The 20018-nt window shown below is 47.7% G+C and overlaps 1 protein-coding gene across 17 annotated transcripts in view; it reads right to left on the bottom strand.

The window, feature by feature from the left end:
* Positions 1–20018, bottom strand: part of PRR5L (proline rich 5 like) — a 77623-nt gene that overhangs the window by 50955 nt on the left and 6650 nt on the right. For 10 of the 17 annotated variants that reach the window (XM_069555132.1, XM_069555148.1, XM_069555137.1 and 7 more), the window contains exons 2-3: positions 3037–3324; positions 889–969 (exon numbers count right to left, since the gene is read on the bottom strand). In XM_069555132.1, the coding sequence (XP_069411233.1) occupies positions 889–969; positions 3037–3200 (245 nt within the window). In that variant the 5' untranslated portion in view covers positions 3201–3324. Of the gene's footprint in view, positions 1–888; positions 970–3036; positions 3325–4345; positions 4512–16382; positions 17511–20018 lie in introns of those variants that run through there. The other 7 variants (XM_069555145.1, XM_069555131.1, XM_069555147.1 and 4 more) reach the window with 4 other exon arrangements.

Raw genomic sequence — 20018 nt, 5'->3', positions numbered from 1 at the left:
AACCGAGTCCTACTAACGCCGGCTCTCATCATGTCAACTGTGTTGTGGTAGCTGTCACAGGCACGTTATTATTAATACATTTTACATGTGTGATCAGTTGGCTAACGATTATTGCCCCAACTGAACATATTGGAAATTCCAGGAAAAGCAGTGTCTACGTCTATCTTTGTTCATTATTGTGTTTCCAGTGCCTGGCTAATGGGGAGGCACTGAAACATTTCATGTATGAATGAATGAACGAGTACTGGACACTACTGGGAAGATTCTGGAAGACAAACGCTTCAAGGACCATATCTTATTGAGAGTTTTATCACCAAAACCTAATAGCAATGACGGTGACAATGATGCTAAGAGCGCCAAGGAAGTACCAACTCTGTTCTTATAGACTATTTATGCAGTAACTCAATACCTCATAAGAATCTTATGGAAGTAGGCACATTTCCTATTCCTATTTCACGTAAGAGGAAGCCAAGGCATAAAGAGGTTGGTAAAACCTCTTGGTAAAAGAAGAATAGCTATAAAATCCTAAGTAGTGTAGTCCCAACCACTAGACCATCCTGCCTAATATGGTCAATGAGGCATAAGAAATGTTCACAGAGTAAATGACAGCTGCTAGATGTCACCCTCTACCCCCTGTGCCCCAGCCACCCACACATGCACTATATACATGGGCAAATGGACAGGCCCTCTCTGGAGCAGAAGTCTAGACAGACAAGGGCCCTGGAACTTAACAGTCAGAAAAGATTCAGAAAAGCCAACAGAAGCAGCAATAAGAATCAAGCAGAAAACAGAACTTAAGGTGAGGCTCCCAGAGTGATGGTGAGGTGTAGCTCCCTGCCCTAGTTCAGGCCCATGGAGGGGAGGGTCCCCAACTGGCCAGCCACGTACCTGATGTTTTCATTCAGTGCATAGAGCTCATTGCTCTGCAAGCCGCCCCCTTTAAAGACGTTGATCACGGCAGTCTGGACGCTGCAGGGAAATAAAAAGACCCCCGATGAGTGGATCTGCCTCCCCGGGGCCACCTCCACTAGCAGCTCAGAGCCGAAGGTGGGGAGAAGGGCCAGGAAGCCCAGGGCACAGGCAGGCCCATGTTTTCTCTCCCTGGAATCCATCACTTGCACATGAGGGTCCTTGGAAAGGGAGGAAGACTGAGGCCAAGAGGACAAAAAGAGGCCCTCTCCCCGCATTTTCTCGCAGGCTGGCAGCCCTGCTGGGGAGCAGCCTTAATGAAGGGCGGGCAGTGGGATCTGCTCTCAGGAAACTGCGTGGCCAGCACCTTCGGGTCTGAAAGAATCCCGCGTGGCACTGGCTGCAAAGAGTTCACCCCAGCCTGCAGTTCTCTCACTTAGGGGGCCTCTGTCTTCACAGCCTGGAAAGGATCATGCCTTGCCTTATCTTAATGTTTTTTAAATTTTGCAATTATGGATTTTAATTGTCCTCGCCTTTTATTTTACTTTTTTAAAACAATTGGAATATAACTGCTTTACAATGGTGTATTAGTTTCTGTGATAACAATGAATTGAATCAGCTATATGTATACACAAGATCCTTTCCTTCTTGGACCTCCCTGCCAGCTCCCGCCTCAATCCCACCCATCTAGGTCATCACAGAGCACGGAACTGAGCTCCCTTCAGAGCACTGAAGCCTGAGCTGCACACCGGCTTCCCACCAGCGATCTCTTTCACAGCTGCTGGTCTGTGTGTGCCACTGCTCTCCCGATTCATCCCACCCTCCCCTTCCCCCTCTGCGTCCACACATCACTTCTCTATGTCTGCGCCTCTGTTCTTGCCCTGCAAATAGGTTCATCTGGACCATTTTTTTCTAGATTTCATATATATGCCCCAATATACGATATTTGTTTTTCTCCTTCTGACTTACTTCACTCTATGACAGACTCTAGGTCCATCCTTTTAATAGTACTTTCTGGGAAGAACTCCAGAAGGGCTGGCCTCACTTCCCCTTCCCCTCCCACGAGTGTCCAGGCAGAAGAGTTGATCCCTTGAAGGACCCAGGTAAGTCTCCGGACCCAGCCCAGCATTTCAATAAGGAGCTGATCACAAACTTGTCTTCACCCCAGGTTTCAGGCTTTATTAAAATGAACCAGGTCCTACTTAACATCAAAACATTTCAGATCTCCCCTCCCTCACCATCATGAGTTGTGCATTCGTTAAAAAAAAAATTGATAATGATCCAAGTGACAAAAAAACCCTCAGTAATGCTTTAAAGTAACAATGCATTTGATTTATCCAAAGAGGAACCACACGATTTGAAACACAGCTCCAGGAGGGTGAGACATAGTATGGAATCAGTCTCTACTCAGTACCTGGTACACAGATTGGCTGGGTACTTTATGAAGGCTCAGAGTCTCCTCTCCCAGCCACCAGTAGCTTCCAGGTGGGGATCAACCCTGGTCTACACTGCATTGCTAGCTTTTCACAGATACATGTCTAATCTTCTTAAACAGGTAGCAGGTGACTGGAGGTTACTTAGATGTTCCCACCCCCGGGTCGTCTGACAACTGGCATGGGCCTAATGTTAAGTTCTGATCCAACTGTCCCGGGCTGGTTAACTGATTTTGAGAGCCCAGAAGCCCCCAGTGGTCCGCTTCCCCTCTATTCAAACAAGGAAAGACAGGGAGAGAAAAAGAGGGACAAACTAAGAGTGTGGGATTAACAAACTGGGATACAGCAGATAAGCAACCAGGATTTACTGCATAGTACAGGGAACTATGTTCAATATCTTGTAATAACCTATTGTGAAATATAATCAGAAAAAATAACTGAATCTAACACAATACTGTAAATAACTGTATATCAATACAAAAAGAAAAAATACATTAAAAAAAAATTAAAAAAAAAGAAAAGTTGATGGATACAGTTGCCATAGGGAAACGGGCACACTGTGTCAGTCACCCCTATATCCATGACCTTCTGGAGCCGTGATTTCAGGAGATGCTGAAGCTCAGCCAGCCCCTGGCCCTGGCACGCCAACCCGTACCCCACCACCACCTTCCCGCCCACCCAGTGCCTCCCATACCTGTTCCAAGCAGAGTTGGAACTCAGCTGCAGAGCCTGGCGGGCTGCCTGGAAGCGGGGCAGGTCGCTGAGCGCCGGGGAGCTCATGAAGCGTGGTCTGGGCCTGCGGAAGGAGCCCATCTTGGGGAACTCGACGGGCAGGCTGGGGGCGAAGCCACGGGTCATAAGTCCAGGTGAGGGGGCAGCTTCTCCTCTGGACCAGAAGGTTCCGACTGCCCACCCAAAGGGCTCCTCTCACGGCTGTCTTCCAGCCCTCAGGCGTTCTCAAAATCACGATGTTGGCCAATACCTGAAAAGAGAGGCCAGCTTTTCTTGAAAACACCTGGGCTGAGCAGACCCCATCATGTGGGAAGCTGGCTGGGACTTCCTGGCCAAACTACCCTAAAAAAAAATTCCAGGACCCCAGAGTACTATCTATAACTTGCACGGTCCCACTCACAAGTGTTCACAAGCCTCCTTTTGGTTATAACCTTGTGGTCATCCCCAGGTGGAGAGGCACTCACAATGGGTTGAGGCCAGTCCTACAGAAAAGTGATTGCTAAGCTACGTTTGACTGTGGTTCCCATGCACAGCTATCAAAATTTGGGCCCCCGCTGAGTTTCTATAGCTTCTACCAAGTTTTTCATTGAGATGACTTTAAAAAAAAAAAAATAGAGCACACAAGAGCTCCTTGTCTAGGCACTGAAGATGGTCCATGACACACCCTGACGACCAGAGCAGCCCACGTGCATCGCTCAGTATTTCCCAAAGCATCAGTGCCTCTTCCCTCAGGCTCATCTCCTCACCCTCCCTTGCCTGCCATTCATTCATGTATTCTATCAGAACATATTTATTAGCTACTATTTACTAACCAGGCTTCCCTGGTGGCTCAGTGGTAAAGAATCCACCTGCTAATGCAGGAGACAGGAGACATGGGTTGGAACTCTGGGTCAGGAAGATCCCCTGGAGGAGGAAATGGCAACCCACTCCAGGATTCATGACTGGAGAATCCCATGGACAGAGGAGCCTGGTGGGCTACAGTCCACAGGGGCGTAAAAGAGCTGGACACAACTTTGTAATAAACAACAGTGATTTATTAACCATGTGAGCTGTGTAGCATCTGAAGATTTCTAAGACCTAGTCCCTGCCCTCAAGAGGCTCACGGTCTGTGGGAAGAGAAGTCGCCATGATTTGCTCATGCAACAAACATTACTAAGCCCCTGCAGTGCTTTAGGCACTCAGGCCTCGGGGATGCATGTGGCCTTGGAGAATGTGGTCCCTGCTCCATGGAGCTGTTCCAGGTGAGGCTGCAGGCTTTCGATTGTACTTACTATTTCCCTTAGGGCTTCCCTGGTAGCTCAGCTGGTAAAGAATCCACCTGCAGTGCAGGAGACCCCGGTTTGATTCCTGCATTGGGAAGATCCACTGGAGAAGAGATAGGCTACCCACTCCAGTATTCTTGGGCTTCCCTTGTGGCTCAGATGGTAAAGAATCCACCTGCAATGCAGGAGACCTAGGTTCGATCCCTGGGTGGGATGATCCCCTGGAGGAGGACATGGCAATCCACTCCAGTATTCTTGCCTGGAGAATCCCCATGGACAGAGAAGCCTGGCAGCCTACAGTCCTTGGAGTTGCAAAGAGTCGGACACGACTGAGCGATGAAGCACAGCACAGCCCTGTTTCCCTTGCCCAGAACCCTCTCCCTCTTTCTCTCTGCTTATCTGAATCTAACTTACCCTGCAGGGTTGGGTTCAATTATATTGTCTCCTGGAAACCTTTATGACTCCATGGTTAATGACTTTGAGTGAATCTGGGTTCGAATTTTAACAAGGTCACTCCCAAGTTGTGTGACTTCGGGCTGATTGAGTCTGAGAGTCCTTAGCTGCTAGCAATGCCAACTTCACAGGACAGATAAGAGGGGAAATGAGATGGTGTGACATGCCCAGCAAAATAGTAGACCCAAGGCTCTCAAGCACTGGCTATTTCTATTCAGATCTGACTTTCTCTCTTTTCTGGGCACTTTTGAACCTGCTGTTTCAGTCTTTTATTGTTCGGTCAGCGTCAAGCCCAAACTGACGATGCAAAGTGAGTTTGGGAACTGGTCAGAGGGAGGGACAAAAGGAAATCACCAAGATCACAGTCACTTTTTTCTTCCAAAGCTTTAGGGTTAGCCCAAAAGTATTTTCAGTGGCACCTCACCAGCTTATTCTGCTGTGTCCCCAAAACCAATACTGAAAGAAAAAGATATTCCAGCCACAAATGCCAACTTTCCAGCTGGCAGGGGGAGCAGGTTTTGCAGGCCCAGCTGCGGTGTTGGAAGAAGGAAGAATCCAGGTCCCTCCTCCCAGGGAAACAAGCTGCCCTTGTCGGCGAAGCACTAAGGCTGCTAGCTGGGCCCTGAGACTGTCCATCCCAGAGGGCGCGGACAGGGCTATCACTCCCTGTAGACAGTGGGCACAGTGACAATGAACTTGTGAAACCAGAAGCCAAGAAAGGAATTGCTCATCCTACCTCTGACATTTTTAAAATGTGTCCCACTTTCTCTGACAGTCTGCCCTTCACCCCATTCTCAGAATGAGCCAATGATGACTAAACTTTACCAATAAATGCTGAGGAAGTCATGATAGGCCTTCTCACTTTCAGAGGGTCTCAATAACCCCACAAGTGCCCCTGGAAGGTGGAAAGATCTATGCAAATAAATGAGTGGGGCAATGCAGTAATAAAACCACGGGAGCCCTTCAGACGCATTAAACTAGCTGGCTTTGGGATTTAACTTGCCTGGTAAAGGTCACACCATTAAGAGAGACTCTGTTTCACCGCCTTTCTTTAAATGAGCCTGTTAAGTGCAATTCATCTGTGTAATTATGGGATATTAACTCCATTTACGAGGATCCTAAACTCCAGGTGATGGAGCTGCCTCCCACTCAGGGGCACCTGTACAGGGAAGTAAAAAGGTGAGCAGAAGGCATCATTCGAGTCTTCTGGTTTCCGGCCGAAACATCACTTCTCCAGGAGGCTGGGCAACACAGCGGACCCTGGGGGCAGGCTCCTGCCCCTCATCCCACTTCTCAGTTACTGCCTCCCGCCCCACTGCCAGGCTTCCTGCTCCAAGCCGTGTGCACATCGGCACGCCTCATGGGCAGCCCCATCTACATACGCAACCCTTTTAACTATGGGTGACTTTCAGCCAAAAGGATGATGACCGCGGCGTCCTCGGCCTCGCATCAGCCGCGCAGGAACACACAGCCAGGAGCGTCTCTGACTCATTCGTCCCCTGCAAAACCTGCCACCCTCAGATCCAGACATTCCAATGCTGTCTTCATCCACCATTCCTACTTCCGGCTGGAGCCAAGAGGCCTCCCCAGAGCACCGAGAGGAAGCTGCTGTGCGCGTTGACGAGAGGGGCCTAAAAGGGAAAAGCCGACACACCCGTATCCACCTGCCCTGGCACTGCCTCCTCACACCCGGGCTCGTCCCAACCTAAACAGGGCAAGGCGGAAACTCACACAACAGGCGGGGCTTCGGCGTGAAGCCAGGCCAGGCTCTCGCTTACAGGGGGCAAAGGTGAGGCTCAGAGGAGCAGAGCAAAGTCTGATGTTCGAGGTAGGAGAGAGCCGGGACTGGCTAGAACTCAGGTTCCCTCATTCCTATCTAGAAAGTTTCCCAGCCCCCACCTAGGCCATTCTGTAGGCTCTTTGAAGACAGCAATCAGATCGAGACTTACTCATCTCTGTAACCTCAAGCCTAAGGGCACTGCTGAAGATAAAAATGAAGACTAGCAATTCATAAGGCACCAACTGCCTGCCTGACCTGATGACAAATGCTGTCACCAAACCCCATCTGAAGATCAGAGAAGTTAAGCAACCTGCCAGAAGTCACACAGCTATTAGGAGGCAGATCACTGACAACTGGCCTCATCCTATCCTAATGGACTGGCCTCAGCCCATTCTCCCTTTCCTGGGAGACCAGACCTGGCCAGGAGAATCACAACTGAAGCTACCAAGTTCGGCAGGAACATCTAGTCACAGAATGTCATGTTAAAATTTAGACCTCATGCCCCAGAGATGGATAAACAGACGTAAGGAACACTAAGACCACATTTGACGCGGGCCAGGGGAGCACAAGCAGAAAACAAGGCATGGTGAAAGCTTGGACTGCTTTAAGTTAGACACCCCACCCCTTACTATCTGTGCGACCTTGGCAAGCCTCTTGACCTCTCTGAGGCTCAGTCACCTCCTGCAGGAGATGAGCTAGCTAGCGTGACAACCTCAGGGTTGAATGAGGATAAAAGGAGGATATTTGTAAAACACTTAGATGGAAGAGTGCGTGGCAAACAGCAAATGCTTCATAAGTGCTTGTTAAATAAATAACTTGTTATTTCTAAATCTCTAGGCAATGACAGCAGTGGGAACATAGCAACACTTCCTCCGGCTTATGGCGACCTCACAAACATCTGGAAAATACTCCAGTTGGGAGCAGGCCAGGTCTCTGAGCCCCCATGGTGGTCATAGAGCATTAGGGTCTTGGGTAACTCAGGATGTTATTTATTGAGGCATGATGCCTTTCAACTCCTTTCCTGCAGAGTGCTGTCTGGGTGGCAGTGGGGTGGGGGTTGGTCACAGAGTGAAGCAAGCTAAGAATTACTGGCCCTTTGGCCCAGTAGTTCCACTTCTAAGAATGTACCCTACAGAAATGGTGGCATGGTCATGAAGACTGGCAAATATGCCAGTTTTTTGCAGTAATGAAAAACTGGAAACTACCAAGATATCCACCCAGAGGGGGCAGGTTAATCAACTATGGTACCCCCTAAATGGAATGGTTGCTGCTCAATTGCTCAGTTATGTCTGACTCTTTGTGACCCCATGGACTGTAGCCCACCAAGCTCTTCTGTCCATGGAATTTTCCAGGCAAGAATATTGGAGTGGGTTGCTATTCCCTCCTCTAGGTGATCTTCCCCAGCCAGGGATCAAACCCATGTCTTCTGTGTCTCCGGCATTGCAAGCAGATTCTTTACCATTGTGCCACCTGGGAAGCCCAAATGAAACAGTTAACATACCATTAATTAACGGGAATGACTGTAGCTCTCAAGGATGAGTGGTCACCAGAGGCTTTCGAATCAGGCAAACTCTGGCATCAATGCTCATTCTGCCACTCATTGACTGTAGGAGGCAGAAAAACTGGCCCCCAAAGATGGAGTCACTTCTTAGTCCTCAGAACCTGAGACCATTGCCTCGGGTGGCAAAAGATGTAATTAAGTCAAGGATCCGGAGAGAAGAAGTTTAGTGTGGATTATCCAGATGAGCCTATATATACAATTACATGTACCCCGATAAGAGGGTTGCAGGAGACTGGAGATAGAGGAGGAGACACAGACACACAGAGAGAAGATGCAAAGACAGAGAAGAGACAGGAGAGATGCAGCCACACACCAAGGAACGCTGGCAGCCACCAGAGGAAGCCGAAAGGGGAAAGAAACAGACTCTCGATGCAGCTGCAAGTTGGTATGCTGTAAGAAAGAAAACGAGATTCACCCCTAGAGTCTCTGGAGGGCGTATGATCCTATGATACATCGATTCTGAACTTCTGACTCCAGAACTGTGAAAAAATACAGTTCCGGTTTTTTTAAGACTTTTTTTTTAATGTGGACCATTTTTAAAGTCTTTATTGAATGTGTTACAGTATTGCTTCTGTTTTATGTTTTGGTGTTTTGGCTTAAGATGTGGGATCTTAGATCCTCGACCAGGGATCAAACCTGCATCCCCTGCATTGGAAGTCTAAGCCTTTTTTGAAACGCTATGTGTTAATTTTGCAAAACTGTTTGTTTTGTACTGGAGTATAGCCACTTAACAATGTTGTAATAGTTTCAGGGGAGTGGCAAAGGGACTCAGCTATACATATACATGTATCCATTCTCCCCCAAACTGGAAGTCAAAGTCTTAATCACTAGACCAGCCAGGGAAGTCCCCACGCCTGTTGTTTAAAGCAAACCAAGGCTGTGGGCATTTGTTACTGCAGCCACCACCAATGAATATACTCACTGTGTCCCTGGCCCACCCTGCACAGCAGGGTCTACATTGAAAACATGGGAGCCTGGAGAGCTGTGGTGCTGCCGAGCCAGATGATCTATGAGCAGCTTGGCATGGTTCCTGGAATCACGCAGGTGCCACCCCACGTGCTACGGAGGTTCAGACCAAAAGGGCCAGAGCCAGGCTCCGTGTCACCACTTCCAATTGAGGCAGGCGACTTAGGATTGGTGGTGGTAGTGATGGTGTGGGGCTGGTTGAGACGATTTAAGGGAAGATTTAAAATAGGCTTGGTATGCAGCGAGCGCTTGATATCCGCTGCTGCTGCTGCTAAGTTGCTTCAGTCGTGTCCGACTCTGTGCGACCCCATAGACAGCAGCCCACCAGGCTCTGCGTCCCTGGGATTCTCCAGGCAAGAACACTGGAGTGGGTTGCCATTTCCTTCTCCAATGCATGAAAGTGAAACATGAAAGGGAAGTCGCTCAGTCGTGTCCAACTGTTCGCGACCCCATGGACTGCAGCCCACCAGGCTCCTCTGTCCATGGGATTTTCCAGGCAAAAGTACTGGAGCGATATCTGCTACCTATTGCTTATTTTTATTACCACCACCACCACCGCTGCTGTCTTAGCCTGCTCAGTCTGCTATAACCAAATACACAGATGGGGTGGATTCAAGCAACAGACATTTATTCTCTCACAGTTCAGGAGCTACAAGTTCACAATCAAGGTGTCAGCAAGGTGGTTCTCTCCTGAGGCCTCTCTCCCTGCCTTGCAGACGGCTACCCTGTGTCCTCGCATGGACTTGCCTCCATGTGCCTGCATCCCTGGTGTCTCTCTGTCCAAACTTCCTCTTCTTATAAGGACACTAGTCATATTGGATGAGGGTCCACTGTAATGAGCTCGTTTTAACTCAGTCAGCTCCTCAAAGTCCCTATCTTAAAATGTTACATTGGCCATAAAGGCTTGTTGGGTTTTTTCCCCCTTAAGATGTTACAGAAAAATCCGAATGAACATTTGGGCCAACCCGATACAATCACATTCTAAGGTTCCAGGGGCTGGATCTCACCATACAAATTCTAGGGGGACACAATTCAGCTACAACCACCACCACCATCATCACTGACACGATCACAAAACCTTCCTTGCCCAAAGTCTCTGAGTTACAGAAACCACGGTGTTTCAGTAGGTGTTCTCTGTGAAGGACCAATGAGGCTAACGCTTAGGAAAATATGCTTCTAGAATGATTTAAGTAGCTAAGTTTTGGGTGCTTTTCAGTTATCTGGGAAGGCGGAGTCCTGTGTCCATGAAGCATGAGGCAGTTAGAGGGCTCCTGGGTGCTGTCACTGGCCTTGCTCTCCCCCGGGCTCATTGCACGGGGTTACTTTGGAAACTCGGGATCCACAATGTGTATCTTGGAGAAGAATGTGGTGTTTTGCCTTCTCCTCTCGGCTTCTAGGGCCAGGGCACGGGGAAGGGGGGCAGCCTACGGGCTGGACCAGTGGGCAGAAGAAGGTGGTATACCTAGCGGAAAATGCAAATAAATTCTATTGTACTAAAGCTCCAACCCTCGGCTCTGAAAAGGGAAGTAGGATCATGGCAAAACTTAAAGAAGTGGGTGGCTTATAATGACTCGGAGGCTTCCAGGAAAAAGCCATTCTGAGGGTAAATAACAAAGAAGTCAAACAAAACTGGGTACTCAGTCTGATGTGGCCACCCAGAAAACAGAAAACAGGAGAAGCCCGTTCCCAGGGAAACCAGACAGACAGCTCATCTGATAGGCCCCTTCACCCCCACCCAGGTGGCCCTGAAGGCAGGAAGCCCAGCATGGAGCTCCTCCCCTGGGACCCGAACACAGAGATGAAGAGCCAGTGACCTTCCACACCCTCAGGATTTAGATACCGTCATTCAGCTCCACCCATCCATTCTCTTAACTATGGCCAGAGCGATCTTGATCATGATGACCCCAGAGAATGATGGCATATTCACTGAGGGCAAAGAAAGGGACAGGCACTTGACATGCCTTATCTTGGTGCCTTTGAAATGAATTCAGGGGGGCTTGACCCAAAACCTTTCATGATATAGATTAGAATAGAAAATATCAGACCACCCATTTGGGGAAATGTGCATATCACACATTTACTGAGACTAAACATATCAGTATTTCCTACTGGCAAAGTGTTAGAAAGCCCCTGAAAAAGACACATGTTCATTGTAGCCCAATGTTCATTGCAGCACTATTTACAATAGCTGGGACATACAAACAACGTAGATGTCCACTGATGGATGAACGGATAAAGAAACTGTCGTACATATATACAATGGAATATTACTCAGCCATAAAAACGAATGCCTTTGAGTCAGTTCTAATGAGGTGGATGAACCTAGAGTCCATTATGCAGAGAAGTCAGAAAGAGAAAAACAAATAACATATATTAACACATATGTGTGGAATCTAGAAAGATGGTACCAATGAACCTGTTTGCAGGGCAGTAATGGAGACTCAGACATAGAGAACAGACTCGTGCGTACAGAGGAGGGAAGGAGAGGGTGGAATGAATGGAGAAAGTAGTATTGAAATACATACACCACCATACGTGAGACAGATAGCCAATGAGAATTTGCTGTATGACTCAGGGAACTCAAACTGGGGCTCTGTGGCAACCTAGAGGGGTGGGATGGGGTAGAGGTGGGAGGGATGTTCCAGAGGGAGGGGACATATGTATACCTATGGCTGATGCATGACGATGTATGGCACAAATCGACACAATGTTGTAAAGCAATTATCCTTCAATTAAAAATAAACATATTAAAAAAAATGCTTGAAAGCCCTGTGTGCTATCATCTTCCCCATCTTACAGAGAAGGAAATGGAGATGCTGCTTTGAACACGAACCCAACACCCCAGTGCCTGCTATGCTCACAGAGCTGTTGCTCCAGTGCTTTCAAAGGCTCCCTACAGGTCTTAGAATAAATCCCCAAACCTCATCCTCACATTCTCACTTCCCTTCACTCTGCACACCAGCTTTCCTTCATTTCCTCTAATACCACCTGCTCTCTCCTGCCCCAGGACCTTTGCATGTGCTGTGTCCTCTGTGTGAAATAGTTCCTACTCACTTATCCAGGCTCAAACCTGCACACCCTTTATCACCTAAACTTCACTTGCTCAGAGAGGTCCTCCTCCTTCTCCCCCGGCCCCCCCACCCCGATCAGGTCGCTCCACCCCACAGAGCACCCTCCTCACCAGGGACCAGTTTCGTGGAAGACAGTTTTTCCATGGATGGGGACAGGGGATGTTTTGGGGGTGATTCAAGTTCATTACATTTATTGTGTATTTCATTTCTGTTATTATTACATCAGATCCACCTTAGATCATCAGGCATTAGATCCCAGAGGCTGTGGACCCCAGAATAAATCACTACAGAATTATTCCTTATTGTTTCTGTGAGGTCCATAAGGGAAGGGACTGTGTCTACTCTGTTGCCAAGTGCATCCCCAGAGTGCAGTATAGTGCAAGAATTCCACAGATATTTGATGAATGCGCAAATGAGCCAGCCAGAGAGTGATAGTCTTGCTGGGAGACACACAAACCATAAACAAGTATCAGGTGAGGAGTCCAATACCTCAAATTACAGACGGCTTTACTGCTTATTTAACTTATATGCAGAGCACATCATGAGAAACGCTGGACTGGAAGAAACACAAGCTGGAATCAAGACTGTCGAGAGAAGTATCAATAACCTCAGATATGCAGATGACACCACCCTTATGGCAAAAAGTGAAGAGGAACTAAAAAGCCTCTTGATGAAAGGGAAAGTGGAGAGTGAAAAAGTTGGCTTAAAGCTCAACATTCAGAAAACGAAGATCATGATATCCGGTCCCATCACTTCATGGGAATTAGATGGGGAAACAGTGGAAACAGTGTCAGACTTTATTTTGGGGGGCTCCAAAATCACTGCAGATGGTGACTGCAGCCATGAAATTAAAAGACACTTTACTCCTTGGAAGAAAAGTTATGACCAACCTAGATAGCATATTCAAAAGCAGAGATATTACTTTGCCGACGAAGGTCCACCTAGTCAAGGCTATGGTTTTTCCTGTGGTCATGTATGGATGTGAGAGTTGGAGTGTGAAGAAGGCTGAGTGCCGAAGAATTGATGCTTTTGAACTGTGGTGTTGGAGAAGACTCTTGAGAGTCCCTTGGACTGCAAGGAGATCCAACCAGTCCATTCTGAAGGAGATCAGCCCTGGGATTTCTTTGGAAGGACTGATGCTAAAGCTAAAACTCCAGTACTTTGGCCACTTCATGCGGAGAACTGATTCATTGGAGAAGACCCTGATGCTGGGAGAGATTGGGGGCAGGAGGAGAAGGGGACGACAGAGGATGAGATGGCTGGATGGCATCACTGACTCGATGAATGTGAGTCTGAGTGAACTCCGGGAGTTGGTGGTAGACAGGGAGGCCTGGCGTACTGCGATTCATGGGGTCACAAACAGTTGAAAACGACTGAGCGACTGAACTGAACTGAACTGAAATTACTGCATGAAAACATCTGAATATTGAAATCTGACAAGCCTCGGTTCAAATCCAACCTCTGCGATGTATCAGCTGGCTGACCTGGATAAATGACTCAACCTCTCTGAATCTCTGTTTCCTCATCTGTCAAATGAATGTGATATTTATCTCAATGTTGTTAGCATTAAATGAGGCAGCCTAGATCATGGCCTCACCCATAGTGGGAAACCCCCTAATTGGAGCTAGTATTTAATTTTTATAGAACATTGTTCTCCATGAAGCCTTCCAGGTTCCCAGACATGACATCCAGTCATGGTGTGGGGCTTGACGGAGTGCAGTCTGGGGCAACCGCCAGGGAGGAAAATCTGACAAGATCTACAACCTGGGGGCTCAGATAGTAAAGAATCTGGCTGGAATGCGGGAGACCCGGGTTTGATCCCTGGGTTGGGAAGATCCTCTGGAGAAGGAAACGGCAACCTACTCCAGTATTCTTGCCTGGAGAATACCATGGACGGAGAAGCCTGGTGAGATACAGTCCACGGGGTCACAGTCACATATGACTGAGTGACTAACACACACAAAATGACGAAGGTTGTATCCTCGGACACAGCAACGCTACTTCCAGGGATGTTACTCTGGACATGTCGAGTGGCTTCTAAAACCAGAGCTTTCCTACAGCCTTCTTTATAACAGCCAGGGGTCGGGAAGACCCCAAATGCTCAGCACCGAGGACTGGCTCTGACTACTATGGTGTCCCATACACTGGGATCTAAGAAAGAAGGGTCAACAAACTGCATTGCACTGACTGGGGTGCTCTCCGGGGACGCTCTGAACAAAGCGTATTAAAAAGCTAAACACAGAATCATGTGTACGTTAGGCTCCCATCTACATAAAAAAGATGAAAAAGCATATTTGCATATTTCACTAAATGAGCATGAAGTATCTCTGAAAAGACCGACCAGAAACTGGTAACCCTGGTTTTCCCCAGGAAGGAAGCTGGGTGGCAGGAACTCAGTGGGGGAGCACTTTCTCTATAAACCCTTATGTAATTTTAAAATTTTGAAACATGAAAATGTATTACTTTTTCAAATAAATAAGTAAAAACAAGTGATGCACCCCCCCCCCACTTCCCTCCCCTTCTCAAAAGTCCAATACAACATAGCTTATACGATTTGTTCAGTCACTCAGTTCTTAGAAGTTGGGATTCAAACTGGGCTCCTGATCCCCAGGGCAATGCTCTAAAATTACCACTCATTCATTCAACACAAATTTATTTATTTAGCATTTATTCTACAATAGGAGCTGCCTTGTGGAGGGATAAATGAGCCAGAAAATAAGCCCTGGTAAGAAAAGATGAAGGGGAAAACCAATTTCTTTCCATCTTCGCATCATGCATCACAAACCATCCCAAAGGGCTGAGCCTAAAACATCCCGAAGAGTGGACAGAAACAACCCAGGTTCAAGGAGGCGTCCACAGACCAATCCAATCTGGATTTTGCCATCTTAGGGTAAAAGCCCAGCTGTCCCAGATCTGAAGTTTTCAAGAGAAGCCCCAAATCCAGACCTATTAAAATGTTTAAATCACTCAATGTGCAAGAGTTGGCAACTAATTCACCAGGCGGACTAACACCTTAGGGGCCTCACATAACCCTTCCCAGCTGGGATAGGAAGGGTTCCCAGTAGTAAAGAATCTGCCTGCCAATACAGGGCTGCAGGAGATCCGTGGGTCAGTCGGGAAGATCCCCTGGAATAGGAAATGGCAACCCACTCCAGTATTCTTGCCCGGACAATCCCATGGACAGAGGAGCCTGGTGGGTTACAGTCCATAAAGTCACAAAGTCGGACTCGACTAAAGCAGCTTAGCATGCATATGGGTCTGTGACCTTTATTTTATCCCATCATAGCTATGACCACCAGCCTTCTCACACTTTTTACCCAGAGCCTAATTAGAGTATAACGTAAGCCCGCACTACCCAGCTGCTGTGGCCTTGGATAAATAACTTCCTTTCCTAAGATCCATTGATTTCTCAGGTAAGTAAGAAACTTGCCGATGGCCATGGTAACCTCTCAGCACTACCAGCCATGTGTTCAACCCCTACCCTGTGAGGCCCACATAACTAGGCCCCTTTGACAGACCACGAGGGGGATTAGACCCTGACACAGTGCAAACGCAGAACCAGCCCTCAGCCTTCTGTCATCTCCCACTTGCCGTATCATCTAATTGGTCAACCTCTTAACTAACCAGCTCTCTCTCTTATCTCACCCTTACTCCATCATTGCTTCCTCAGTGAAGCCACAAGCACCCTCTCCTCCCCTCTACACTACATACACACCCAGATACACTCTTCAAACAGGGCCAGTCAGCAGCCCCTGAGATTTCGCTAAAAGAAACACATAGCAAACAGCCTGCTAAGCCAGCCCAGGAAACCAGATCTGAGCTACCTGGCGCCCGAACGTTTTTAAGAACAGTGGGACCATTTTCCAGATCAATTGCTTCCCATGACAATTTTCCTCTTGTCGGTGTTGGTAGGAATATACTAACCATCATCAGAGGCTGGCCCAGATGGTGGGGTAATGCTGAGCCTCTGTGAGCAACTATCATCTCAGTCCATTTCTGTCCTAAAGCAATGAGGCAGTTTTTATTATTTTCATTTTGCAGAGGAAGAAACTGAAGCCTGGGAATTAACTTGCCAGAAAACTAGTTAAGTGGGACCAAAAGTCAAATCCCACCTGATTCCACGACCTGAACCTCCAACCCACCGTTTTAACAACAGGTCTGCCACAGGCCCACCTCCCATACTTCCCCTCTCAACCATCGCCAACAGCTGCTTACCCGGTTCAGGCAGCCAGTGAGCTCTGTCCCTTACAGGAAGGAGGTTTTTGTTTCTTCATAGTCCCTTCGAGAGAGCTGAAGTCATTGCGCTTGTTTACTTGTTCACAGCCTGCCTGGCCCTGAGGGCACGTAAGTTCTTTAAAGACGTGTGAGAGCTGGCTGGACTTGCTCGCCATTGTACCCTGCTATGCGCACAGTGCTATGCACATAAAAGATGCCCAGGAAACAAGGTTGAATATTGGGATGAAATGTGGACTTTCAGACCAGCAAGTGGAACAACCCTTCCATTTCTGAAAGTGAAACTCTTAGTCGGTCAGTCATGTCCCACTCTTTGCAGCTCCATGTATCACAGCCCGCCAGGCTCCTCTGTCCATAGGATTCTCCAGGCAAGAATACTGGAGTGGGTAGCCATTCGCTTCTCCAAGGGATCGTCCCAACCCAGGGATCGAATCTGGGTCTCCCGCATTGCAGGCAGATTCTTCACCCATTTGAGCCAAGCATACACAAGGGACCAGAAAAATACCCTTCCTTCTGCTTGAACTGGGGTCCATCTTAGTATCACTGGACCTAGGCCACATGGGCAAGAAGTCCTGGGTCTGCCTGCTGGTCAGTGGAACCTACAAGCACAGCAGAGGAAGGCGCCGGCTGCAGGACATGGCACACTTATTTGGATTAAGACCCACCTTTGCAACTTGTAGGAGACAAAAACCAGCAGGAGACAGACATTCTCACAAACAAGAAAATGTTAGGAGTCAAGTTTGGACTGTGGAAAAAGTTCAACAGGAAGAATGAGACAACTTTCTCAGTCCTCCGCTGGAAATCAGACGCAGACGGAAGAGTCTGGGAGTCCGAATTTGTGCAAGAGTAAATACTGCACAAACAGGATGCAAGCGCCTGTTTCTCTCTGCTTCACAAGGTTGGCAAAATGTCCCTGGAACTCAGAGCACTGACAATCCCGATCCATCTAGAAATAATTATTTCATTCCAGCATCATCACCCAGGCCTGCCAACCACAATATAATCATCAGAAAAATCCCCTTCTGTGATACAAGTCAAACAAAACTGTGGGGAATAACCACATCTCTTATTTACTCCTCTCGAAGCCCCACTTTAAGTATCAAGTTTCTTGGAGAGCAAATTGTTTGGGTGTGGCCCATAAATGCCATCCAGAGTGATTCTGCAGTGCCTCCCAGATGATAAACTGAAAAGTCTAGACACCAGTGGTCGCAGAGACTGACCACGCATGATGTAATTGCTGACATGGAACATACATAAAACCCTGAGGGGTGACAGAGCGGTCAGAAGCTACTGTCTGGCAGCCAGCAAGAGTTCTCAGGGTGGGGAGATGTGCTCTAGAATAACATGTGTGATTTACTAAAAATTAGCTTCACTCTCTCATTGCAGGAACAAGATGGAGTGCTTTCTCATAAGAAAAAGAGATAAAGGGAAGGGGCTCTTCTCCCATGTCATGGGGCCAAGTGCAAAGAGCGCTGGAGAGAGGCAGGAGCCTGAAGGGGCTCTTGGGATCTGATCATTTCAGGGAGGTCATGAGTTCGATTCAAGTTCATGTAACAACCACATGTTAGAAGGTCTGCTGTGTGCCAGGATCTGAGTAGGAAAAAACGGTTTAGAACAAGGAAGAATGGAGTATCTGCCTCCAGGGGGCTCAGGGGCTCACAGGAAATACTCAAAAGTCATGCTATAAATGCACTATTACACCAACGGCTGTAATTGAAGATGGACGGTTGAGACAAGACCGAGGCAGAAAGATTAAATCGCCTTCTCCAGTTACAAAGCAAAGCTAATGAAAGGTCGCTCGAAAAATACATGCTCTCCTTTTTCTTGTCTGTTTCTCTAAAGAATATGGGCACTGGACATTGGGAAGGAAATTTGGGGAAGAAAAAAACAAGCTTTCGGAGGTAAAGCTCAACAGGTACCCTTTTAAAATCTGGCAAGGAAGGGACCAAATATTACGCTTTAATAAATATCAGTAAGCACCCACTATCCAGAGCATGAAGAAGAGCCAGATGTGGTCCTATCAATAATAAAGAAAAGAGAAAAAAGGAGCAGGAATTTGGTCTTGATTAAAGAAAAACACAGGAAGGCCTAAAGCACTGATGGCAAACAACTCAATGCCTGCAGTGGCCCGAGGCAGAGAACACGCCCAGGCTTGGAGGCCCAGGTGGGGCCGCAGCAGACTAAGGAGAACCCTCAGTCTTCTTTCTATTTCTTAAAAAAAAAAGCTGGAAGCCCGGGTTTACGTGTCAAATCTCCCAATTTTTAAATACTGGAGCAAATAATCTTTTTTTTTTTTTTTTTTTTCAAAACAGGACTCAAACCAAACAGGACATTTCTGATGCCCAAGTCTGGCCCCTGGGCTGCCAGTTTGAGGCCCCTTGCCTTAAAGAGTTGGCTACAGAAAAACAAGTATAGTTCGTAACTGCCAGGGCCAGATGAATAACGAGGAAAGAGTGTGATGGTCACTCGGGAGGCCTGTAGGAAGATGAATCCAGACCTGGGAAAAATAATCGGACCAGCAAAATAAAACTTCAGAGGCCTGTGGTAGACCACTCACCACTGGCACCTGCACAACACTTTGTATGGTCAGCTTTAGGGATCTGTGGGTTCTGAGCCCTCGAATACAGAGGGCCACGTGTAAAGACTTGAGCATCCTTGGATTTCAGTCCAGGGAAGAGAGACCTCCTGCACCAGTTTCCTACAGATACCAAGGGATGACTAGTTTCTAAAGCTCATTTTCACATTCACCTCATCTGATCTCCCCAACAACTCTCAGAAGTAGGCATCACTATGACCCCTATTTTAGAAGTAAAGAGTTTCTGGTTCAGAGGCCAGGGAAGGAACTTGTCTCCAGTCCCACAGTTATGAAAGGGAGGACTTTCATAACTGAGCCCAACAGCACCAGGACTCAAGTCTGGGACGAATACTTTTGCATAATTTCAAAGAGGAGAACTCCAGGCTATCCTGACATACAGCCAGCCTTTACAACACCGGTCTAGCAAAAACTAATGTTCTCAACCAAGGGTGATCTTGCCCCCATCTCCTCCCGAGGGAGACATTCAGCAATGTCTGGAGATATCTTTTGCTGCTATAATGTGAGGAGGTGTGGTACCCTCCTCAAGCATCTAGCCGATAGACGTCAGGGATGCCTTTAAACATTCTACAGCACACAGGACAGCTTCCTATGACAAAGAACTATCCAGCCCCAAGTGTCGATATGGATAAGGTTGAGACCCTGGTCAGACTCTAGTGCCTGGCTACTTAACTTGAGACCTAAGAATCAGCAGAATCGGCATCACTTGGGAGCTTGTTAGACATTCAGGCCCCACCGCATGCCCACTGAATCAGATTCTGTGATTTAACAAGATCCCTGGGTGATCTGCATTTACCTGAGGAAGCACAGCCCTAGACCAGGCTTCCTTGGCCATGTCGGAATTTTTGCACAGGAAGGAGACCAATCGCGTTATTTTGTAGACAGCAACAGTGAGCGATTGGCCCCGGTCAGACTGCTTGCCCATGGCAATCTCTGATCTCAAATCCAGATCAACCCAGATCTCAAATCCCTGTCCTGCACTATCTCTGAGATGCCAGCCAGGACCAACATATGGCCTTTTTGTA

Source organism: Ovis canadensis, chromosome 15 (assembly GCF_042477335.2).
Source record: "Ovis canadensis isolate MfBH-ARS-UI-01 breed Bighorn chromosome 15, ARS-UI_OviCan_v2, whole genome shotgun sequence".
Taxonomy (NCBI): Eukaryota; Metazoa; Chordata; class Mammalia; order Artiodactyla; family Bovidae; genus Ovis; species Ovis canadensis.
Note: the sequence above shows the minus strand (reverse complement) of the source record. Positions and strands in the feature narration are given on the sequence as shown.